We start from the raw sequence: 20,566 nt of genomic DNA on the forward strand, positions 1-20,566 counted from the left end.
CACCTCTAAAACCCCATGCGGGGCTCATCTCACCGCCCAGAACTTCAATAATAAGCCTGACCCAGGATCTCATTCCACTGTGAGCTCGAGATTTGCCACGCGCACGCGCACGCGCACACGCACGCGCAGCGCAGAAGTCGCCGCTGTCTCTTTAAAGCTCCCCTGGAGGTTGGCGTGGTTCGGTCGCGGGGAGCAGGCAGTGCGGACGGAGCGCAGCGCGGCGCGTGCAGCGGTTCGTTTTCTCTCGCAAACTGACGACCTGCGACTGGCCGGCTCCGACAGACAGAGGCAGAGAGGGGGATGATTTTATTTATGACCGGGCTAAATATAGTTATCGCTCTCTTTATTTGGTGTTTTCTGCAGCAGCAGGGCATTTTGGAAGGAAGCCGGTGTATGTGTGTGTGTTGTGTGTGTGTGTGTGTCTGTGACCATGCGGGGATGAAGAAGTGCTACTGCTGAGTTTTGTTATTTGGTGATTCTCCGGGGCAGTGCTGCTGCTGCTGCTGCTGTCATGGCTCTCTGGGAGTGACATGGAAGCTTTTTTGGGTGGGGGGGGGTGATTTTACCTGCTTGAATATTCCAGTCGAGAATCAGACTCCTTAGACGCTGCAGTCTTATCTGATTTTAGTTTATTTTTTAAACAATCTGGGTGATTTTTCTTCTTCTTCTGACTGGAGGTTCGGTTGAATTGATAGTGGACTGTCAAGAGGCTGCAGACTCGGGAGAGTGTGGAGATGAACTTTGGAAATCTACTAATTGTGACTGTCTCATTCATCACCATCGCATCCGGTAAGATATTATGTGTGTAAATGTTGTGTTTAACTGGATATCCAAAACGTGTGTTGAATAGTAGAGTGGAAATGTCACACGTGCATTCATTTGTAATATTTAAATGCTAAGAAGATGCAAAGAAGATGCACAAAAGGAGGCTCATCTGTAGTCAAAGTGAAGCCATTTAACTGTCACTTTTAGTTCAGCTGTGAGCAAGTAAACTTTCAGGGACAGTGTCATAGTCAGTGAAAAGCCTCTCCCAAACAATGTTTTTGAGGATGCACACGACTGTAACATGATTTTAAAAGCTCATTTTGATGACCTTAGAGAAAGAGATCATATTTGCTCTGATAACGGATTACATTTCTGAGCCTTCATCTAACCCCCAAATAAAAGCAGGGCTCAGAAAACAATTTATGAGCGTGCAGATGTTTGTTTTTTCAATCTCAGAGTAGTTGATGCAACTCTTGACAGTTTGTTGTGTATTAAAGGTCCGAATGGCAGACATCTCCCCTGCTATTCTGTAACATTAGATCCCCACTGATGCTGTATTTTTTTAAACCAACACGTATATTGATATATTTAAGAACAAATCTAAAAATAATATATCGGCTTGTATTCATTGATTAATGCACCAACAAAGGTACGAAAGAAGACAATGGTCTTTTTAAATGTTCTACAAGGATGGAAGTGCACTCAGCCTCTGATGCATCTGGTGAAATGCAAGAAAACACCACATGGCACATTTGTTTGTTTGATTACTAACACGACCTACAATACAGATTTTCTAAAGTCCAATATTCACTCTTTTAGTTTTGTTTGGTCTCCACCAACTCCTGAGGGGAAGTATCTCTTTATCTACTAAATGCTCCATTATGGTGACCAGCTATAGTCACTAATTGCCTGTCTGCTGAGCAGGTAATGAGTAAACTGTTTCTAAATTACCTTAAATATATGTTGTATACCAATCTTTCTGAAATAAGATATAACAGGTGATCCGTGTCAGTGTAGCTCCATTCTTCATCTTCTTCAGTGATACTATAAATCCTCTCGCGACTCGCTCTGATTTAATATCATAAACCGGAGGCCACCTCTCAACATTAAAAGCACTTCTCAACACCCACACCATCTGCCTACATCAATGATGTGGAATTGGTATGTTCTCTCATTCCCACCTCTATTATTCTGCACATACCCATAGGGTGATGTGTGTATTCATAAAATACTTGAGAGAAGAGGATTCAAACAGGCTCCATGACCTCTGTTTTGTAATACATGTTAGATTTTTCTATGAAGAGAAAAAAGGAATGTGAGTCACAGTTGCACTTAAAATTATTCAACCCCCATTGCACATTAGGTTTATTGGGAAAATAAACCATTTCTCAGCTGTTTGCAAGAAACAAATTACACAATAATTGTTTAAGTAGTTTAATGAAACTAATATTACAAGGGTTTTATCCAAATTCAACACAAAATGCTACTTTTAATGACTTTAATGAATTTACTGCAGTCTCAAAATTATTCAACCCCTTCATGACAAGCATCTTCAGTACTTAGTCGAGCACCCTTTTGCTGGTATGACCTGCTGCAAATGTGATGCATAGCCAGACACCAGCTTCTGACAGCGTTCCTGAGGAATCTGAGCCCATTGCTCATGGGCTCCAAGTCAGTAATATTCTTGGGTGTGCGTTTTGCAACCGCCTTTTTTCAAATCCCACCAGAGATTTCCGATGGGGTTCAAGTCGGGCGACTGTGACGGCCACTCTAGAATCTTCCATTTCTTCTTCTGAAACCAAGCCTTGGTGGACTTTGAGGTATGCTTGGGATCATAGTCCTGTTGGAAGGTCCAATGACGCCCACGCTTCAGCTTCCTCACAGACAGCATGACATTTTTTCCTAAGATTTCCTGATACTTGAATGAATCCATGGTGCCCTCCACACGCTGCAGGCTTCCAGCCCCAGAGCATCACTGAGCCACTGCATGCGTCTTCCCTGTAGGCACGGTGTTCTTTTCAGCATACGCTTCATTCTTCTTCCTCCAGACATACCGCTGATCCATAGGCCCCAAAAGTTCCAGTTTTATCTCATCGCTCCACAGAACAGAATTCCCAAACTTTGGTGGCTTATTACCTTCGCATTGAAAATGCAAATTGATCGCCGTGTATTTATTTATTTATTTGTATGCGTGTTACTCGCATAACTCAAAAAGTATTAAACCGCGGTCAATTTGTATCCAATTGGCATGCAACTAAAGCCAAAATGTTCATAATTCAATGCCCAATCTTGTGATATGCGAAGGTATGCGCTCTACCGAGTGCCCGTTCTAGTTTATGTGGTTTTCAGCATATTGGAGCCGACTTTTCTTGTGCTTTTGGGTCGGTAGCGGTGTGCGTCTTGGAGTCCGGGCATGGAACCCGTCGGTGTTTAGTGTGCGCCTTACTGTACTGAAGCCTCAGTGCCTGCTGCCACCGAGTCTCGCTGCAGGTGTTTTGCAGTCACTCGAGGGTTTTCGACCACTTCCTCCTCAGGAATCTGGTGGCAGCCGCTGATGGCTTCCTCTTTCTGCCACGTCCAGGTCGTGTAGCCACTGTTCCTTCAACTTTGAACAAGCAAACTATGCTTCCAACTGTATCTCTACGGACATTCAGTGCGTTTGCTATCTTTTTGTATCCTTTTCCTTGTTTGTGCAAGGCGATGATCTCTTCTCTGAAGTACTGAAGATGCTTGTCATGAAGGGGTTGAATAATTTTGAAACTGCAGTAAGTTCATTAAAGTCATTAAAAGTAGCATTTTTTGTGTTGAATTTGGATAAAACCCTTGTAATATTAGTTTCATTAAACTACTTAAACAATTATTGTGCAATTTGTTTATTGCAAACAGCTGAGAAATTGTATATTTCCCCAATAAACCTAATGTGCAATGGGGGTTGGGTGATTGCGACTATATCGCGAGATATGTTTGGTTTGTTCCGCTTCAGCCAATAACTTCTCCTCTGTTGGTCTGAAGATGCGAGGTGGGAGTTTACTTTGTGATTCAGAGCTAAGACGACAACAACTTCCTTCACAAATTGCACTCGATTCAACACGGCAACATTAAAGATGGCGCGGCTGTGTCCAGTCGCCGTCGCGGCAGCTCCGCGGAGATTGTGCGCTCTTTTAGTTTTTGTGTTTATTTTTTTTTTTTTTTTGCCACAACACACATCGGCACTAACAACATACCGCACGCACACACTTTTTTATTAAACTGCGCAAAAACAAGGGTTTTTTCCCACTTTTTCCATCGAGCGTGCGGGCGGGGCGAGAGATTAGCGAACAGCAAAACACAAGGCCAGCCGCTACCACGAATTAGGGAAACCGCCGAGGGAACGAGGAAACGGAGACGAACTGACAGACTGAGAGTTCACCCACCGCCCAGCATGCCCAGCATCCTTCTTGCTAAAATAGATGGATGATGAATTTGGGATGATTTATGGGCAAGGATCATCATGCGACACATGACATGCGATTGTATGATCTTTGTGGCGGGACTGGTCTGACCCGCCGTCATATGTCATCATATGCTTCTCTTATCTCCAACCGAACCGAGACAGAGTTTGAGCGTAGAGTCTGGTAAATCTAAGCTGAGGTCTGAACAACCAACAACATGTGATGCGAACACGAAAGAAAGAACATGCTCTTTCTCGCTCCTGTAACATCTGAACTGGAACATCATCATCTCTCATGCCGTCCATTCTACCTTCCCCAGCTCGGTCATCACATCACCACAGCCACCCTCGGCTTCACACTACACCGGCCCGGACTACCGTCATAGTGATATGTTGTTTCAGCGACAGTGGGGTCGGTGGCTGTGAGGGCTGGTGGGGGTGCTTTAACACTTTAACAAAAAAAAAAGCAAAACCAAAAAAGTCCTGCCGAGCACATTCGTGAAAGAACGTGCTACAGAGGACCACTGCCATTCAAGAGGCTACTCTCGAGATTCATCTCTCCTCTCATCTCTCTCTCTCCATTTCGAGCTATTAAATCATCTTCCGATCGGCAAAGAGATCAGGAAGGCGGTGGAAGATCGAGGAGTCACGACACGAAGTCTGACTGGGCTGAGCTACAGGGCGACAGTGAGCTGGGTGGTCTGAGATCAATCCAGTTTGACCGGTAGCCGCAATTCCAGTTCCAGAATGAGGCCACATCCAATCCAGTTCCACACCATCCAGCCGGTAAACGGAGGGGAACCATCCCAAAAAACGTAAAAGTTAGGGTTCCATCTAACCAAAGTGGCCCGTGCTGCTGCGTATCTGAAGCTGCCCGGCGCTGCATGCCTATAACGGGCGGCGGGGTCTGCACCGGGAGAAGGCGAAGTAGAAGGCGGTCTGAGGAGGAGGAGAGAAGGTGAAGAGGAGAGGAGTAGAACAGGAGTGGGGCGGAAGAGAGAGCAGGCTAGCCAGTAGGCGCCCGCGCTAGGCGGAGCATCCCTACCGGGCAGCCCAGAGCTCAGCCGGCGCAATGTGCGCATTTCCATCAGCGCTAGCACGGACCTTTGCCGCCAACAACTCCAGCGGAACAACAAACACAGCACATGACCTAGCTCGCAAGGCAACAACGCACAGTGTGAGGACTGTCTGCGTGTCTCTGTGACCACACAACACACAGGAAAGAGACAGGTGCTGGGACCAGGAGGGCTGGCTGGGCAGGAACCTGAGGTGTGCTGGCCAGAGGGTGACAGTCCCCAATTGCTATCTGGAACCTGCTCCCAGGTCCAGGCCTGCCACAAGCTAATGGTCAACCTCCCTTCCCTGGATGCCCTCGGCTGCCCCCTCATGCACCTCTGATGGTCCGTGTGTGACCGAGAGAATGATAGCATGTATGAATGATCACCACTACCGGCCTCACCGTGGTCCTGAAATGCTTGAGTGGCTGATACTTGCTGGATCCATGATCCTTCCTCCTTCCCTGCCCTCCGCTCATGCTGCCAGCACGGATGATGCTCCAGATCCACGGATGATGATACCTCCTGGCATGGACCTGCCACCACAGGCTCTCATCTGACACCAGGAGGAGGGGGATTCAGAGACACTGCATACCTTATAGTTCAGGGCACACCATAGTCCCCTTTCAACTGACTAGTGACTGAGTGTGCTTGGATCCACACACAGGCTGGCACTGGGTCCTCCACTTGGCAAGGCTGTCCCCCCACTCCTCTGCCCCCCACCCCCTGACCCTGAACCCTCACTTGCCCCTCAGCTCCCCCACAGGTGGCCTCACCCACAGCCAGGTTCAGCTCCCCAACACCATCATGGGGTGCCCATGACACAGTGGTGGTGGGTCATCTGATCTCCTCGACACAGAAGTGATGTCTGACTCAAGAGCTGACAACACAGGGGGTGACAGGAGAGCCTCATGTGTGATGGTGGACAACAAGGGCGGGCAGACTGTAGGAGACTGTCACCAAACTAAGGAGCTGATTGTACTGGCCAGAGGCACAACAGAGGTCGAGGCACCACGGGCCTAATATCTGGGAGGAGGCAGCGAGAGATGGTACAGGTAAGCAAGTGTCCACATCACTGGGGATCAATCTGACTCTGGACAAAGTCACTCAGCTCGCTGAGGAGGCAGAGTACTCTTCCCCTACCTCCAGGCCTGAGAGAAGGAAGAAATTTGGAGCTGGCCAGAGGATCCAGTCCCTTCAGGACAGCCTGCTAGAGAGACAGAGGACTGGTACCAGCATCACAGCCTGTGGACACCCCTGACCAGGGAGGCCCAGGGACTGGAGACAGGCACCACCAGAGCAGGAGGGGACCACCCAGGAGGGACAGAATGTTTCAGAGTGCTGGAACCAGAGCCGGCCGCCTCCCGAAAGATCATGTGACACCCCACTGCCAAGGACTGACTGCCCAGGCAGCAGCAGGATGCAGAGCCACTCTCCCAGGGGATCCACACCACCAGAACAGAGCCTCAGGCCAGGCACACACACACACTTACTCCAAATATTCCACACTTTTTATTTGTAAATTCTCACAGGCACACACACTTGCAACAACCACACACACATGCTAACTTTGTGTTGTGTGTTTTTGTTGTCCACACAAATCTTGTGCCTCTTGCATCTTTGCACTTATCCTGAATCTCAACTCTTTCTCCCGCACACAAACCCCTCAATTAAGTCTGCATCAGTGTTCGATGCGTCTCATTTGAAATGTTCATTATCTTGAGCTATATTCAGAATCGGCTTGTTGGCGTGCTTGGCGCGGAACTAATCAATGCTAAACAATCCATCGCGGTTGATTTGTGTCCACTCCGCCCTCCTGCTCATTACTTAGTGACGAATCTGGCTGAAGGCCGACTAAAGCCTCTCGCGGTGCCTCTTGTTGAAGCGACTGTGAATGATGAAACCACCATGTGCCTCGTGCTTGAGTCATCTTGCCGGATGTTGATGATGCCCCACTTCTGGTACAGTCGCTGATGACATCATTTAGAGATACGATTACGAGGCCGAGGAGGACAGTTGCCAAACAAAGGCTCGAAAAGCCCGGACGGTTGCCAGAAGAAAATCTGACCTGACTTCTCCACTTTGAAAATCTGTTTGCTGTGACATGTTATTGACGCCCACGCAGAGATTACTTGGCAATGTCACGAGAACTCCTTAAGTGTTTTGGGCCTTTTTAAGTATGTAAATGAATTTAAATTGAAAAAGAAAAGGCACCGAGATCTGAAGCAAAAGAGAGACGTGCCCTCTTCGGCTTTGTTGTTTTCACACATTAGCGTGGCAGCAGTACACTTCTGCCCCTGGGGAGGATCTAAGTAGGGCTGCAACGAATGATTATTTTAATAATTGATTAATCTGTTGATTATTTTTTCTGGGTAATCGATTAATCGGATAAAAAAGAAACATTTATTTCCAAACCTTTATTAAAAAACAGAACTGACAGTGCTTTACTCGCGTGAGTTTACTCGCGTGAGTTTACTCACCCGACTTTTTGTGGTTTATAATTTATTCGTGTCGAAGAGGGGGCGTGGCTTATCTGCTTTGCTCCGTGGAAACGGTTATCGTTTCCGCCATCCACCACGGAAGAAATAACCCTGATTTCTGCTATATACTTGTTGTGGAAATCCCACAAACGTCGGAACATCTAACGCCCTCGTGTTTGGGGTCATAACATCACCCGTAGGCTCACACAGCGCGGTGACTATCACCGACTACGTCTGAATAACTGCCGCTTCGCGTAGCAGCAGCAGCAGCCAGTTAGATTCACCAACGGCATGCCGTCAGTGATGACCAACGCAACGCTGATTGGCTTTCACAATGCAGCATTATGCATTATGGTCTCTTCTTTTGCAGCCCTAGATCTAAAGTTGATATTTTTCAAGACTAACTAATGAAAGCGCTCCTCGTTATGTAACTCTAAGAGCCAAGAAAAGCCAAATATAGCCTGAATCAACAGGGTTTTTAAAGTAATGGTCTTGATTACCCCCATCCCCTCCAGCACTTACCCTGCTGACTATGTGTGTTATATGAGGCAGAAATGTATAGACGCTGTGAGCAGACATATGGGCGCGTAGCTGAGTTTGCAATTAGGACAATGTGAAGAGCTTGTCAATCAGAGATGTGTTCTTCACTAATGGGCATCACTTTTCTTTTTCTGAATTTCTAAGTGAAACAAATCTCTCAGATCACAAACAACCACGCTACATCTAATCACCCTGACACGTGTTTAGATAACAATGAGTTAGGTTGTATAAAGCACAGTGTATATAAGCTCTAGGCTCTGCCCACCATCGAACCCCAGCAACACTTCCTGGGTTGGATCCAAGAAGCTGGAGGCAATATTTCTATTCTAGCAATGTATTAAAAACCTTCGTGAAACAGGTTGCATGCAGTGATGAACACACAGAGAATTATCAACCAAATATCTTGCTCCCCTCGGCTTTATGGGGCTTCATTGTGTCAGTCGCACCTCTCTGATAGTGTTTTCAGCAACAACCAAAAGCTCTAAAACTCCACTGTACATTAATTGTTTAACACCAAATAGCAGACAGAAAAATTAGCTGATAATGACAGAGGAGCATTAAGCAGGTAAAGATGACTCCAGATTATTATCATGTTGCTCCTTTTCAAAGGCGGATGTTGGCTCACAGCTGATGATTTGTCAGTGCTGTTTCAAACCTTACTTCAAGTCGCATACAAAAAACATCAAATCAACTACAACGGGCACTCTGTAGAGCGCATACCTTCGCATATCACAAGATTGGGCATTGAATTATGAACATTTTGGCATTAGTTGCATGCCAATTGGATACAAATTGACCGTGCTATGGTAAAAAGAAGATCATGACCTTGACCTTTGACCCGATTGATCCCAAAATCTAATCAAATGGTCCCCGGATAATAACCAATCATCCCATCAAATTTCATGCGATTCGGTTTAAAACTTTTTTTGTTATGCGAGGAACACGCATACAAATAAATAAATACACGGCGATCAAAACATAACCTTCCGCATTTTCAATGCAAAGGTAATTATGCCGATTTTAAAGCCAATGAGCGCTTCAATTCTAAAAAACAAATGAGATGCAGAGCTCCTTCTGTTGTGAACAAACACAGTGCATTTACCAGCATTATAGAAAGTAGCTTTACATCATACAGTATGGTCCTCAAATCAGTCGCATATTACACAATGTAGCGGAGACCTTATCGCATCTATAGTCTTCTAAACTAAGGACTATGGGGATTTATAAAAACTAAGAATCACAAGATTCCAAAATAACTCCTGTCAACAAATATCAAGAGTAAAAATGCATAGAACTGTTGAATCTGTATTTCTCCACGAGAATCATCTCTGCCTCTCGTCGTGACCTGCCCACAGACTTGAGCCTGTACAAGAGAGCGATGACCTTGCTTAGCACTCATTTACTCAAACTTTTCTTTGACTACAGCTGAAGGTTGAATGCTTTTATGGATTCTCTTTACTTGCTCAGTGAGATTATATAAGTTATTAAGATGTGGTTAAAAGGCTTTTATTGATTGGCGGGGCTTTGGCACAAAGATGATGTGTGTTTCGAACCTACCGGGGCTTGAACACTGATTTGTTTTGTAATGTAACATTCAATGGGATTTTAAAAAATTATTATTAATAGCTGTTAAATTGACAAGTTTTCGAATACACAAGCTGTATTTGTTCATTGTATTGTGCTGCTTTAGTGTTATATTTGCTGCCGAGCAACACATAAAATGAAGTCAGACAAAATAATACTTTTATAAAGTTGAATATAAAAGTGTTTATTAAATTGAAAATATTCTCCCTCGCTGCAACATATCGATCACAGCTATGAATTTTAGGATTGGGAAACATTTAGTTCCTGTGTTTCTGTAATTTGCTCTGAATGTCTACAGCATCAGTAGCTCCTACTTCTACGAGTTCATCTCTTGTAAACATGAAAGTCATTTCACACCAGAATGCTTCATATTTTTCACACAAATCAAATGGCACTCTAAATTACCATCGATGCAGGGATATCTCTGAGGACGCAGTGCCAGCTCTAATGGGCCGTGTTTATGATCCGACTCAAACATACCTTCACAGAGGTGCCCATTATCGCACTTGGTGTTCATCTTTCTGTGCAAAAAACAAACAAAAAGCCGTTTCTTTCTTGCTTAAAGGTGCTTTCAACCGATTCATGACAATCTTCCTGTCGGTGACCATTACTGTGAAAATATTCTTTCTTAAAAAGTAAATGTGCGGCTGGCGCATTCAAGGTGACTGAGACTTTTCACTAATTGCACACTTGTCACAGGAGCAGGTTGTGGCTTTGGCCACTGAAAGCTGATTGCTAATCTTTTTCTTTGGATAATACCATATATTATCCAATATGTAATACATGGCAAAGCAGGGATACTTTTGTATTATAGCTTTAACTCTTAATTTTGTATAAAAATCTATTTCTGATTGACGTACTAGACTGGAGTGCAAAGTTGGGGGCCTTAAAATTCCTTTTGACATTTTTTGAAGGCGTCTCATTCAAACACACACTGAACACACACGTATTGGTCAGGGTGACATTCCTGTCATTCAAAGCCACTGAAAGCGAGCAGAAATTCCCAGTATGTGCTGACAGCCGAGCACCAGGACAGCTGGAGCTCATTAAGCTGGAGACGGAACAGACTCGACGACAGCCGCTGAATGCGTATAATAAAAGGAGGAAAATTACCCATTGTTAATAGTTAATGATGTTCTTAATGTCTGATTTATGGTTTTATTGGGTGGGAAGAACAATTATATCGAGATCCTCATCAGATGAATCGTTGAGACTAAGAGCCAAACACCATTAAAGATTACAGTTTAAATGCATTTGAGTGTTTTATAAGATTATACAGTGACGAGTAAAGATAGAACTTCTTCATACAAAGAGTTGCATAATTCAAAGAATGAATGCAGGAAAACTCATTGAGATCAATCAACACTCACACACACAAAAATAGCCAAAGTAATTAATATAATCACATTTATTAAGAGCTATAGTGAAACTTTAAAATGCGTCGGAGGAATGAGTGTGTGTTCCTCTCGCATGACATTAAAGCTGCACTGATGTTTTTCTCATGTGAACAATGGATGTGACATGTGGAAGGGGAGTGTCTGTTGGACTCTGCCCACCCCCTCACTCCACTGTGCACAGTGTTAGTGTCTTTCAGCTTATTGTCTTGGTTTTCATGGTCCACCTCTGACATGTTTTGTTTTTTCATTTTATTAAAGCCTTTAGTCAATAATTGTTCTTTTTCCATAATTCTATTCATATTCTAATGTTATGCTGACAACGACATGAATCTGAGAACAGACTAAATGAAGGTATTTGGTGACTAGCAGGTGTGCAGCCTGTCGCCCGCTTCATCTAACCGCTCACTGTGGCTGCTCCTTTTCCTTTCATTACTCTCCTTTTCCTTTCATTACTCCTTTTCCTTTCATTACTCCCAGACATATTGCAAACTGATTTGCTGTCATATGTCAACTAACGAAAATTGCCCTTTTCTTTATTGAGCGATGGCGGTCATTGTCAAGCTCACTGACAAACGCATTGCATTTCCTTGTGATTACTTTATGTAAAGACTCTTTTTGCATCGGCAGTAACTGAATGAAGCATTTTCTTGATAATCCTGCTCCATAACTGCTGGACGTATATATTGACGACTGTAATTACGATAATGCGTTGGCTGACAACTCCTTAAAGGGGCCTTCCATTGACTTAAGACATGATTATCAGTTTACTCCCTGTGAGTAGTGCTCGTCAGCCAGACAACAGCTTTACAACATCGTGTGTGGCTTTGAAGAGCTTTGCCAAGTCTGAGGAAATAACCCTCATGATGTCTTCGTCACCTTGGCTTACAAGGTTATTGTATTGTCATCGTCCAAAATGCAGATTGTCGTCATTTAGCTTCATAACCAAACAGATTTACAACAGAAATCCTGTGCTAAAAATAGTATGTGGAATTTGAAAGTCAAGGGTGTTTAACAGGCAGGGAGGGGATAACAAAAGAGGGCATTTAGTTGCATTATGGGAAATGTGAAACCCAGTGTTTGTTGATCAACATCATCTCCTCAGATATTGACTTAAAGGCCGGCATTTAGATACAAACTTCATGAAAATGCAGCGTTAAACTGCTGTAAGTAATCTCTTAAGAAGTCCAATCACTCGCAGTATTTGTTTTTGTGATCAAGGACGAGGAGGACGTGTTCAGAGTGACGTAACGGTGTCACATGAGCTGGGATTGGAAACTGCCAGTGCCTCATTGTGCGTGCTTTAAACCCACGGTTCACCCGTCTGTGGACAGGTTTCTTCAAAGTCAGAACAAACTGTCTGGAGACAAACACACTCGGATGTGTCAATATGTACTCTTCATAGATACCACACAGATGTGAGAGAATCTAATCTAACGTCAAGCACATTGTAATATCGTAAAGGATTAGCATTACGGGCCAAGCATGAAAGGATTTACACTTATTCTCTTTTTGTGAACACAGTGTGTGTTTTTGTCGGGACTGGAGGTGCCATGGCACATTTTAAGGGCTCGATTAGTATTCATCCAAATCCGGCATTAATGTTTAGAGCTGTCCTGGTTTGTGACCCCGGGCTCTTTAGCTGAGAGCGCTTGTATCGCTCTTTAGATGTTTATTTCAGTATTTGTGCCATGATGTCGAGGCCCGGCCCCGCGTGGATCAAATCAGTTCATGAAAAGACATAAATCTGCTTCCAGCTGAGGGTTTATCCTGATGCCTCTGATTGAAGTATAATGTAACTGAGGCATGGGCAACAACATGTATGTCACTGGGTTACTCCTTCCCGCTCCCCTCCAACGACGATGAGGGATTTCATGCAGTCGAGATTATGTGCTGAAAATAAAGCCTCAGACGAAGCAGAACAATAATCACTGGCACAGTGACCATTTCGTTTTATTTTTTTTCAGAGCGAGGGAGCGACCATCTGTTCTTAAAAGCAGTGGCATTTTTATTATTAATGTCTCCCAATTGCAAGACACTGTTAAAGATGTTCTGGTCTTGGTCTAAAAGCTCACCTCAGGATGTGAAGCAGTGTGCTTTTCTCTCACAGCTAAGGGAAGATGGTAATGGATGCCCCGAGAGAAGAATATGAGCGTTATCTATATCTCTGACTCATACTCCCAATGTCTTTCTCCTCAAAATGCGTCGAACAGAACCGTCTTATTGACGGCTTTTCAACAACGATAGTCACCGCCTCTGCAACAATCCTGATTGACACGGAGATTACGCATTACCATATCACATGGCTGATTGAATCCTCTGTTCAGGCAGTGTCTTGTGGGAAAACACTCTCAATATGGAGTTTGTGTTTTGCTCGATGCAGAATATAGCAAGGACAAATGCACATCAAATGAAGTGTTCTGACAGGCACAGGTTTCACATTCTTTACCCACAATGTGATGTCTTGCGCTTAGTGCCGAGCTGACCTTCAAAGAGAGATTACTCCTGATTAGATGCTTCGCCACACACACGTTTATCCAGCACACAGCCGGTGTCTTTGTCCAGCAACCCCTTCATGGAAGACACGTTCACAAAGTCATAATGTTTTCTTGACTTGTCGGTGGTCAGATGTCTAGTTAACGTCTGCCCTCCTCTCCACTCCACAGGGTCCAGGGCACGGTTTGAAGACGGCGCACCTCGGATTGCGGAGGACCCCTCGGATTTGATCGTCTCCAAGGGGGAGCCTGCCACCCTCAACTGCAAGGCCGAGGGCAGACCCCCTCCCAGCATCGAGTGGTATAAGGACGGCGAGCGAGTGGAGACGGACAAAGATGACCCCCGGTCTCACCGCATGCTGCTGCCCAGCGGCTCGCTCTTCTTCCTCCGCATCGTGCACGGCCGCCGCAGCAAACCAGACGAGGGCGTCTACACCTGTGTGGCCCGCAACTACCTGGGAGAGGCCATTAGTCGTAACGCTTCACTGGATGTTGCCAGTAAGGCTCTGCAGTATTGACCATAGTCCGTATCAGCGTGTGTGTGTGTGCGTGTGTGTACAGTTTCCTGATGCTTCACAGTTGTGTCCCAGATCTTTTCACCACCGTCTGGCGGCTTTATGGGGGTCCACTGGAGACTTGGTCGTGCTTAAGAAGGATGATCTGAAACAACCAGGCTGTGGGTGTTGGTAGAGATACATTTAAGAATAAGTAAGTCTGCGGACTTGTTCCTAATTTTAGATTAGTGTGACTACTATGTATTTTGTCATACATTGAAATATGTGACTACATAGTTAACAAGGATATGACAACTATACTATATAGAGATGCACTGATTCAATATATATCGCTTTGGGTGTCGAACCGATCCGATCGCTACTAGTGATGAAATTAATAAGCTGTATGCCTCACTGGGATCATTCTTTTATGAATAAGATCATATCAGGCATGACTTAAACATTGCTTTCCTAACTTTGTAAAACAAAATGTAAGAAAGAAATGCATAAATATACATGTACTGAATTGTTATTTATTTAAATAAGTGAACCGTACAGATCCCCAATCCAGCTATTTGAGTCTGTATCGGATCGATATCCGATATTAATACTGGTACAATATCTGTGCGTCTCTCGTACTACGACATGTTTAGTTCTTGACATTTTGTCTAATTATAATATAATTATAATACAATTGCTCATAAGAAGTCTTTTCTTGTGATAGTTGTGTATTCTCACATTTTATTCTGGCTGCCGATACTGACTATAGTAAAAATCAAGTGTTTCTGCGACCGATAATAATCATTCAATCAATAATATTATTTCAATTAATGTGTGGGATGCAGATTTTAAATCGAGCAAATACATAGTTGCAAAGATTTGGGAAACGCAGACAGTGGCAAGATCAAGATCATCAATTGGATGTTTTAGGAGCACAAGCTTCCTAAAACATTCAAATCACTTCAATTCAACCAAAAAAAACACTTAAAACGCTAATCTTTGAGCCATCCGCTACGCAGCTCACTGCTGCTTCCTGTGGCAAAACGAGGCTTGTGCTTCTGGTCTTGATCACTGTAGTTCTTACTCGAGTCTGAGTCCCCAAAATCTTTACAGTGGAGGTGTTTAACACTTTATTATGGACAAACGTAGGAGGATAACACCCAGATTTGCGAACGTTTTGAATTTTCCAATAATTAGCATCTACCTGCCGGGATTTCATCCACGTCCAAGTAATGCTGCACGTATGCTTCAGTTCATATCCACCTTTCACGGAGAAGCTCTCTGCCACTTTGTCGATAAAATGTCCAAAAACATCAATAAAAATCCAAAGGGACGTCTTCCAATGTCGTATAATATGTCTGATCAATAGTCCAAAACTCAAGGATATACAGTCAACTGTCACATGTCAAATAACCACAGCACCTCAGCATATTCTAGCAACTGGAACCAGTGACATCGTGGCATTTCTGCTTGATCGTGTCTCCAAACTGATAGTCGTATAGAAAAATGTAGCACAACTGTTGCTCTTCTCTGTGGCGGCAGATTATCGCGCGTGTGCGTGCGTGAGCATACGTGTGTGACTGTGTTACTTTGATTGTCGTTTGCAGCTGAGTGCAGCAGGAGAGTGTGAGCTTTCTCCTCTTGTGGTGTAAGTGCACTGAAGTGAAATACTCCCACACCGCCATCTCTATTGTTTCCCCTTCTCGTCAAGGACACGTTTCTTCTCTCCCGATTGTGCCAGTGTGGTTCGGCCCAAGACTGAACGGCAGCTTCTCTTTGGCATGAGGAAATGAATTACTCTCTAGGTTAATAATGGGAAGATGCATAACAGATTAGCGAGGTCGAACTGTCCTCGTTAAAAAAAACACAAAACGGCAATTTGAGCGCAGTCTTTATCTTCCTTCGGCTTCCTGACTGGCGAGGGTGAGCCCGTGCTCATGGCGAGCTGACCTCGTCTGTAGCTCGCATCAAAAAATTGGCATTCAGTTCGACTGTATATTGGGAACCAACTAATGCAAACGTCCAAACTGGGAGAAGATACGATGCGTGTCCTGTCATACTGCCTCGTTGACATCGCTGGTGGTGAGATGTAGTGTCGTGTGCAACGTGAGATTACAGTTCAGTCGTAATGGTCGAGGGATGATTCACCTTCAGGCACTGAGCGACTAACCGTATTAATAAGTGCCTGTTTTTCCTTCTAATCTCGTTGCCTCCAGCCGGACAGGGCATATGCCACGACAGCATGGTGGTGGTCTCAGACTCCCCCCTCCCCACTGCGTGAGGTTGTGCTGACTGTGGGGTAAATAGTGACCTAATTAGGTTGGAGGAGGGGGGCGTTGAACAGTGTTAAAAAGGACGTTTTTTTTAAGCTGGTGGTCTGCAGAGTGTGTGTGTGTTGGTGGGTGTCTGCGAGGCAGCAGTCTGAGGGACAACAGGTGGGCGAAGGAGGAGCTTAAAACTCCCACGAAGCAGTAATTGATACTGATGCATCTGTTCGACCGGTCGTGCTTCTACACTTACCTGGTTTTAACCGCAGTAGGTACAGATTAATTGTCAGTGAATTGTGCATGATGAATTGTTCTGCATGACGACTTTTCTCTGCAAGTGCACTTCCAGATTTCCACTTCAGCCGCTCTCGCCGTGTATGTCTGAGCCACAGGATAACAACTTTACTGAACTGCCATCTGCGAGACTTAGTGAAGCTGCGCAGAGAAGGGTGTTATGGGTAATCGCAGATTGCAAATGGTATGCGGATGAGCCAGTGCAACCATCTCCCAAATCTCAACTATTAATAGTGCTGAGCTGCATGCCAATCAAGCTGATTGGTTGATCCACATCTTGCCAATCAGCTTTCTGTATTCATCATTACAGGTTTTGGGTGTACATTTCAGCAAAGTGTCCGAGCAGAGAAAAAATGACTCGTCTCGTCATCGTCCCGTCCGTTTGTGTCGACGAATCCACCGATCTGTTTCACCGATGCAGAGCTTTGTTTACACGGTCACGGTGGTGACATCGATTCCTTGATTTCTTCGACGTGTTTCTTAAGCGTGAGGTTTGCTGAACGGGATGCTGCTCCCCCCCGCCCCCCCGATCTATACACACGGAGAAGAGACGCACTTGAGCATGTCCGAACGACATCCGTGTGTGTTTGAAGCGCAAGTCGCAGCTCCATTGGTATGCTCCAGAGCTTTTTGAATAATAATGCACTGTCACACCTTAAGTGGATTAATGGGATCATATTGACTCATGCTGGAGACAGTGAAGAGGCACTGAACAATCTAAAAGGAAATTAGGCTTATCAGCACTTCCACAGGAGGAGCATGAAGCTTGGGCGTGTTTTGGGGAAGAAGGTGGAACACAACTGACTGTCAACGAGCCAAGTAAGTTCTTTTGGATTTGTCCTCTTGTGGTCGCTGATGGAAACCGTCCCATTGCTGAGAGGAACAATCACTTTTCACCATATTGTTGTGAATGCTACACATTTTATTTTTGCTTGTTTATCCAAGTGTCCTTATTACCTTCGCATTGAAAATGTGGAAGGTTATGTTTTGATCGCCGTGTATTTATTTATTTGTATGCGTGTTCCTCGCATAACACAAAAAGTTTTAAACCGAATCGCATGAAATTTGGTGGGATGATTGGTTATTATCCCGGGACCATCTGATTAGATTTTGGGATCGATCGGGTCAAGGTCATGGAAAGGTCAAAATCTTCTTTTTACCATAGCACGGTCAATTTGTATCCAATTGGCATGCAACTAATGCCAAAATGTTCATAATACAATGCCCAATCTTGTGATATGCGAAGGTATGCGCTCTACCGAGTGCCCATTCTAGTTAATTGTGTTGTTTTGTCCAACTCCCAGTCCAAAAATCAAAGCCATATGTGACCAAAAACATCTTAAGTTGAGATGGTCATCTGTAACACAGCTGATAGCTTTATTGTTGGTGCAGCCCAACACAGTGAAGTGTCTCTCTGAAATGCAGAACATTTTCACTTAAAAGATTTTTCGTCTGCTTGTTCCGGTTGTCCTCCTATCCCTCAACAGACAGACGTGTGACGGGTTGTGTTCTCACTTCGGTTTCTCTAAAAAGACACCTGTTAGCATACGGCTAACTCTCTGAGACATCACTTCAGTCAAAGGAAAAACCCGAAGAAATCGTGGGCTGGAAATGTGTCGATTTGGATTTGTAAAACGCTGACTTCACCGCTGAGTCATGGAGGTTTATGTACAAACATATACTAGGATTCAAGAACTTGGATATATTTCCCTGTTTTGAACACTCGGTCCCTATTTGCTTTACGGCTGAGGTCATTTTCTTTATGCTCCAATGCATTTTGCGCACCCCGAGGTCCACACGTTATGTTGTTGTATTGCTGCTGTTGCACCCTTCCAGAGTTCCTTCTAGTCCGAAATGCCAGCAGCAATCCTTATTCTGTCGCTTCTCTTCCCTTTTTAAGCTGCCAGTGATCGGCTGACTCGCCTGGCTGTTGAAGAAGCCAGAATGAGCCAGTGGGAGTGGACGGAAACCCGTCTCGTCTGTGTTTTTGTTGGCATTTAACCCTTGTGTTGCCTTCGGGTCATTTTGACCCGATTTAATGTCGGTGTTCTTTCGGGAGTCAACAAACAAACATAAAGTACCTCACACTTAAACTTGAAAACACACCTTTTCCGACTATCTGGATTAAAACACAGATTTGCACTTCAGTGGCACTTAAATAGCATTTACTTATGATACTTTTGTAGTTCGACTATGTTGAGGAAATGTTACTTCCTATATTCTTGTTGTTCTTAGTTTGTACTCTAGGTTGAAATGCACTTATTGTAAGTCGCTTTGGATAAAAGCGTCGGCTAAATGACATGTAATGTAATGTAATATTAATTCTAATAATTTTCTGGAGATTTTAATAGCTGGGGTCATATTGACCTCAAGGGTAAAATATGTTAGTAAATATAAAGGTAACAGGAGGGTTAAACATTGAATCGGGTCATATTGACCCGAAGGCGACAGGAGGGTGAAACATTGAATCGGGTCAAATTGACCCGAAGGCAACACAAGGGTTAAAACAACACAGGAAGGGAATAGAAAAAGTAGTGGTGTGTATTATAAAATCATGAATGTAAATGTCTTCCATCCTCAGCGAAGAGACGGCCACATGGTACGGCAGGATTAGAATAAAGTAGGACAAATAAAGAATATATAACTTGTTTAAAAGGCTTTAGAGCCAGATGTTCCTCTTACTCCTGATGAGAGATTATGAAGGAATCAACGTTCTGGTTGCAGCTTGTTTCTTGGCTTTTTCACTGGATATCGGATACATGTGATCCCGGAAGAATACTGTTGATGTGTGTCATTTAGAATGCATCTGTATTTAGAGGCAACAAAATTGTCAGTTGAAATTTGACTGAAACTGGTCAGATATATCATTTATATGTGCACTGCCGAACCTCGCTAATGATGCCAAATGGGTTGCCTGTGTGCAATGTTTGTTTGTAATTGAAACATCATCACATTGTTGTCAAAGTGGATGAATTCATGCCACGGGTTTTTCATAAAGACGATTTGCCCATGAGTCTTCTCATCCTCCATCAACACAATCAGACAATGGATGGATTAAAGCAATCTCTCTTCTCTGTAGGCAAAGCATCCATTCACTGTAACGGGGCATTATCAATGGGATTAGACCACCTCCCTAACGGGTTTACTATACTCAGACATAAAAGGACAATGGGGGCCGTGCGGCGGGTCGTCTCAGGCTCTCAATAAAGTGCACTTCTGCTGTCCTTTAACCTCTGTTGTCCACCCTCCTCCCTGTCGGCTGTGAAAACCGAGGCTGTCCGGCCCACGCTGTCTGCTCTGCCTGCTTCCCACACTAACTGTCACTTTGTGTTTAGCACAAAAGACGTATTTTTTATGTCACACTCACCCATCATGTTTCTTTCCTGGTGGGTATATAGATGATCTTTGAACTGTTCAGTAATTTGCCCTCTGGCTGCTTGATTTTTGATGACGTCACATGCAATTAACAAATATACAACATGCATTTAACAGCCCGGGGCGCATGTCATACAAAAGTGTGAATACCATACATAGAATTGTCTTGTGATTAATCTGTCGTCCTCCCTCTGTTAATCCTTCCAAAAACACCAACAGGTGGCCTTTCTGCGGTCGCGGAGCTCCTCTCTGCTCAACACTACAGATAGACGGATGGATAAATGTCACTTAGAAATCAAGTGATGGATATTCTCGTGGAGATTAAATCACCTAATCTGTATATCCCTGAAATATTAGTGATGAAAATGAATGGGCACTCTCTCATAGCTCAAA

The 20,566-nt window shown here is 44.2% G+C and overlaps 1 protein-coding gene across 5 annotated transcripts in view; it reads left to right on the plus strand.

Annotated features, from left to right (window-relative positions):
- The first annotated feature begins 216 nt into the window (after positions 1-216).
- LOC130210484 (roundabout homolog 2-like) overlaps positions 217-20,566 on the plus strand; it is a 57,013-nt gene continuing 36,663 nt past the window's right edge. For 4 of the 5 annotated variants that reach the window (XM_056440837.1, XM_056440840.1, XM_056440839.1 and 1 more), the window contains exons 1-2: positions 217-789; positions 13,915-14,241. In XM_056440837.1, coding sequence (XP_056296812.1) covers positions 735-789; positions 13,915-14,241 — 382 coding nt within the window. In that variant the 5' untranslated portion in view covers positions 217-734. Of the gene's footprint in view, positions 790-13,914; positions 14,242-14,275; positions 14,452-20,566 lie in introns of those variants that run through there. The other variant, XM_056440841.1, reaches the window with a different exon arrangement.

Source organism: Pseudoliparis swirei, chromosome 20 (assembly GCF_029220125.1).
Source record: "Pseudoliparis swirei isolate HS2019 ecotype Mariana Trench chromosome 20, NWPU_hadal_v1, whole genome shotgun sequence".
Taxonomy (NCBI): Eukaryota; Metazoa; Chordata; class Actinopteri; order Perciformes; family Liparidae; genus Pseudoliparis; species Pseudoliparis swirei.